This window comes from Capra hircus, chromosome 29 (genome assembly GCF_001704415.2).
Source record: "Capra hircus breed San Clemente chromosome 29, ASM170441v1, whole genome shotgun sequence".
In the NCBI taxonomy this organism is placed as follows: Eukaryota; Metazoa; Chordata; class Mammalia; order Artiodactyla; family Bovidae; genus Capra; species Capra hircus.
The window spans coordinates 27,387,821-27,392,932 of record NC_030836.1 but is presented as its reverse complement, the minus strand read 5'-3'; the positions used below and the strand labels follow the sequence as shown (position 1 = coordinate 27,392,932).

The following is a 5,112-nucleotide window of genomic DNA, read 5'->3' as shown; positions in this document are numbered from 1 at the left end:
TAAGAGCTGACATTTTAAAAAATTTTATTTTATTTATTTTTGGCTGTGCTGGGTCTTGTTTGCTGAGTGGGCTGTTCTCTAGTTGTGGAAAGCGGGGCCTGCTCTCTAGTTGCGGCGTGCAGGTTTCTCATTGCGGCGGCTTCTCTTGTGGAGCATGGACTCTAGGGTGTGCTGGCTTCAGTAGTTGCGGCACGTGGGCTCGGCAGTGGAGGTTCCCGGGCTCTAGAGCACAGGGCCAATAGTTGTGGCACAAGGGCTTAGCTGCTCCATGGCACGTGTGATCTTCCTGGATCAGGGATCGAACCCGTGTCTATTGCTTTGGCTGGCAGATTCTTTACCACTGAGCCTCGAGGAAACCCTGACAGTTGATATTAGTTTTGAATTTCAATCCCATCAGGCAGGCAAGCTGAAAACTCAGGCAGGATTCTATGTTACAGTCTTGGGGCAAAATTCTTTCCTCTCTGAGAAACTTCTTTGCCTTCAACTGTTTGAATGACACCTTCTCACGTTAGGGAGGATAATCGACTTTACTTGAAGTCAACTGGTCATGATGTTAATCACACCTACAAAATATTTTCACAGCAGGATCTAAACTAGTGTTTGATCAAACAGCTGGACCCATAGCCTAACCAAGCTGACACATAAAACTAACCATCATGGTCTGCCCTTTGTCAACTAGGCACCCATACACATCTCCCTTAATCATACTGATGTCTGTATAAAGATAAAGATAATAGCAACTCCAACTTCCATCTAACACGATATGACCAAGTTGACACATAAGATGAACAGTCACACCACTCTCCCCCAAAGCTCCCCTATCACACTCTTCAGGAGACTCAGTGATTTAGCCATAATCTCACCTGTTGTGTTGTTTAGCCACTCTGTCGTGTCTGACTCTTTGTGACTCCATGGACTGTAGCCCACCAGGCTCCTCTGTCCATGGGATTCTCCAGGCAAGAACACTGGAGTGGGTTGCCTTTCCTTCTCCAGGGGATCTTCCCAACCCAGGGATCGAACCCAGGTTTTCTGAATTGGCAGGTGGATTCTTTACTGCTGAGCCACCAGGAAGCCCTATAATCTCACCTACCTTTCCCTAAATATACTTGGGTTTTTCTGCACCTCCATGTCTTTTTTCATGCTGTTTTCTCTGCTTGGGTCCCTCCCCCATCCTCTGTGATCACCTCCATACTATCATTCATGACTCAGAGCAATAAGTTATCAGCACGTCATAAACCTGAATGGAGAAGGCAATGGCACCCTACTCTAGTACTCTTGCCTGGAAAGTCCCATAGATGGAGAAGCCTGGTGGGCTGCAGTCCATGGGGTCGCTATGAGTCGGACTCGACTGCACAACATTACTTTCACGCATTGGAGGAAGAAATGGCAACCCATTCCAGTATTCTTGCCTGGAGAATCCCAGGGATGGAGGAGCCTGGTGGGCTGCTGTACTATGGGGTCGCACAGAGTCAGACACGACTGAAGTGACTTAGCAGCAGCAGCAGCAGCATAAACCTGACAGGACATGTCTCAGTGAAGACTGAGATTAAAGCAAAGGTATGGCCAATTATCTGTCATGAAAGTAAAGATACACCTTAAGCAGTTAATAATTTGAAAACAAAATCATAAATTTTATACAATGAGTTTGGGCTGCTCCTTGTATCGATGACATAGGGCACCTTAACAGACAGCAAAGGTGTGTGTGTGTGAGTGTCTGTGCCTGCCTCTGCTATAACAGTGAGTATTTAAAAAATATAATGCTAACCATGTTGCATATTAAATATTTAAACAATAATGATGTCATTAGCTTCATGTAGCTTTGGAAATAATTTTGGGGATGTAAAATTATTGTAAGACAATTTCCACCAACACTGAGGCCCCCAGGGTGGGGATTTCCAGTGCTAAAAGAGGTGAAGTGCCAGGCAAAGCTGGTGAGCTGGTCACTCTAGTGTCACCTTTCCTTAGTTATACTGAATAAGTTGCCTAAATATGTGGAGATTTGGGCAGATAAGGAAAGGTGAGGATCTGAGGAATGGGTTTCAGGAGGCATTTGAAATTAGAAGAGCACAGTTAGGCCAGGATTAGTACATTGTTCAGAGGGAGCACCAGCCTAAAGCAAAGGGGATGATTGAGAGCCAGAAGTGTGGGCTCCAGAGTCTCTTAGACTTGGACTTGAATCCCGGTGTCTTTGTTTACCAGCTGTGTGACCTTGGGCTAGTTACCACACTAAATTCCACAGTAAATGGGGAAACAATGGTACCGAACTGTTGGGAAGTGTAATTGAAATATGGCATATAAAGCATTTAGGAGAGTTGTGTGGCTAAGAATAAGAGTCCAAAAACATGTTAGTGGCCGGCATTATTATTCTTGTGACTAAGAAAGTCACATAAAGGGATCAGGTAGAAGTTCTTGGGGAGGAATAAGTAGGGAGGAGTCAAAGAGAGGAGAGGAGGAAGTCTGGATGAGAAAGCTCTGGGCATCACTTCTTGGGCACTCTCAGATCCACCTCTCTCTGCCTTGTGTACTCCCAAGCGCAAAAAAGTAGCAACTAAGTTGAGAAATGCCTTCAATATAGAAGAAAATTAAACAGTGAATGACTCTCAAATTCACTGCTGAAAGTTTAATTTTTATTGATGTGTATTTTTTATTGATTTACAATATTATATTTTTTCCAGATGTATGGCATTTTTATAGGTGACTCCAGTGGCAACCCGCTTCAGTATTCTTGCCTGAGAAATCGCATGGATAGAGGACTGGCAGGCTACAGTCCATCGGGTCACAAAGAGTCATACCTGACTTAGCAACTGAACCGGCATTTAAAGTTACTATAAACTGGTGTCTTTATTTCCCTGTGCTGTAAAATACATCCTTGCTGCTTATTTATTTTATACATAGTGCTGCTGCTGCTGCTGCTGCTAAGTCGCTATAGTCGTGTCCGACTCTGTGCGACCCCATAGATGGCAGCCCACCAGGCTCCCCCGTCCCTGAGATTCTCCAGGCAAGAACACTGGAGTGGGCTGCCATTATACACAGTAGTGTTTCTTAATCCCATTCCCCTAGTGTCCCTCCCCCCGGTAGCCACTGTTTAGTCTCTTTATCTGTGAATCTGTGAAAGTTTAAAATTGATGTTAAATTATAATTAAGAGAGTAGAGTTCTACCACAGGACTCAGGACAGAGGAAAAGTTTCCTAAATGAGAGAAATGACATTAAAATCATCTGGTTTTAAATAGATCTGAGAGTAGAGAGAGGGAAGGAAGGAAGAGGGAAGGAGGCAGGAGAAGTCACCCAGACATTCAGAGAAGGGACTGTATCCCATCCCTAGTGGCGATCATTCAGAAGAGTTCCCTCTGGGATTTATAACAGCTTATTTTTTTTCTTTTTTTAAATTTTAAATTAATTTATTTGTTTTAATTAAAGGCTAATGACTTTACAATATTGTGGTGGTTTTTTACCATACATTGACATGAATCAGCCATGGATGTACATGTGTTTCCCATCCTGAAGCCCCATCCCACCTCCCTCCCCATCCCATCCCTCAGGGCCATCCCATTGCACCAGCCCTGAGCACCCTGTCTCATGCATTGAACCTGGACTGGCAATCTATTTCACATATGGTAAAATACATGTTTCAATGCTATTCTCTCAAATCATCCCACACTCGCCTTCTCCCACAGAGTCCAAAAGTCTATAACAACTTATTTTTAAATTTGAGCAAGAATGATGACATTTGCATCAAAGCAATTTTCCCTTCAGAGTTTTCTGCATGGCAGCCTTTACCTCCTTATTCCTCAAGCTGTAGATCAGGGGGTTCAGCATGGGGATCACTGTGGTGTAGAACACAGAGGCCACATTCTCCTGGGCCAGGGAGCTGGCCGTGGAGGGTTTCAAGTACATGAAGGCGGTCGTTCCATAGAAAATCCCCACGGCTACCAAGTGGGAGCTGCAGGTGCTGAAGGCTTTGGACCGTCCCTCGGTGGTGCTGATGCGGAGGATACTGGACAGGATGAAGGTATAGGAAATTAGGACTGTTAAGCTAGTAACTACGATGTTGAATCCAGCCAAAAAGAAGACTGTCATCTCAATGTCATAGGTGCTAAAGCAGGAAAGTTTCATCAGGGGGACGATATCACAGAAGTAATGACTGATGAGGTGTCCACAATAGGGCAGTTTCAACATGAGGCAAGTCTCTATGGTTGAGCCAATGAGTCCCATGATATAGACGCCAGCCACCAGCAGGGAGCAGACTCGATGAGACATGATGATGTTGTAAAGCAAAGGCCTGCAGATGGCAACATAGCGGTCATAGGCCATCACTGTCAGCATGTAACACTCAGCAACAACAAACACAATGAAGAAGTAGAGCTGGGCCATGCACCCTGCATAGGAGATGGTGTTCTTCTCTGACACAAAGTTCACCAGCATCTTAGGGGTAGTGACAGAGGAGTAGCAGAGATCCACAAAGGACAGGTTGCTGAGGAAATAGTACATGGGGGTATGAAGCTGAGCGTTCAGACAAATCAGGGTTATCATGCCCAGGTTCCCTACCATGGTGATGGAATAGATCCCAAGGAAGAGGAAGAAGAGGGGGAGCTGGAGCTCTGGTTGACTTGTTAAACCTCCAAGAATGAACTCAGTCACTGTAGAGTGATTTTCTGCAGCCATTCTCCTTGGGGGACCTGTGTGATGTGAGAGAAGAATTGCATGAAAGGCTGCTTCTTGCCCTGCTTGGTGAAGCTAGTTTTGAGAATCTGGGCCAGCTGAGCGATTCTGGTGTCTTTCCTGATGAATATTCCCTCATTCTGCAGTTTGTTTTGGGAGGAAGACAAGACCTTGAGTATTTCAAAGAAGAACCAAAAAGGGGGCAAGATCTGGAGCTGCTGCCACTTTAATGGTTCTCAAATAGCCTAGCACAGTGGGTCTGGCAACCCACTCCGCTATTCTTGCCTGGAGAATCCTCATGGAGCTTAAAGAACTTAATGCAAAATAGAACCAAATGTTAATATTCTGTATCAACAACATTTGATGTAATATGATCAAAAGATTAAAGTCCAACACTTAGCATAGCATCTGGTGTTTAACAGGTTCGGCTCAGTATTTGTTGAATACTCTAG

At 44.7% G+C, this 5,112-nt stretch overlaps 1 protein-coding gene across 1 annotated transcript; it reads right to left on the bottom strand.

Annotated features, from left to right (window-relative positions):
• Window positions 3,734-4,759, bottom strand: LOC102181754 (olfactory receptor 8A1). Its single transcript, XM_005699709.2, has one exon. It carries the CDS (start codon window positions 4,661-4,663, stop codon window positions 3,734-3,736), a length of 930 nt encoding a protein of 309 aa, XP_005699766.2. The 5' UTR covers window positions 4,664-4,759.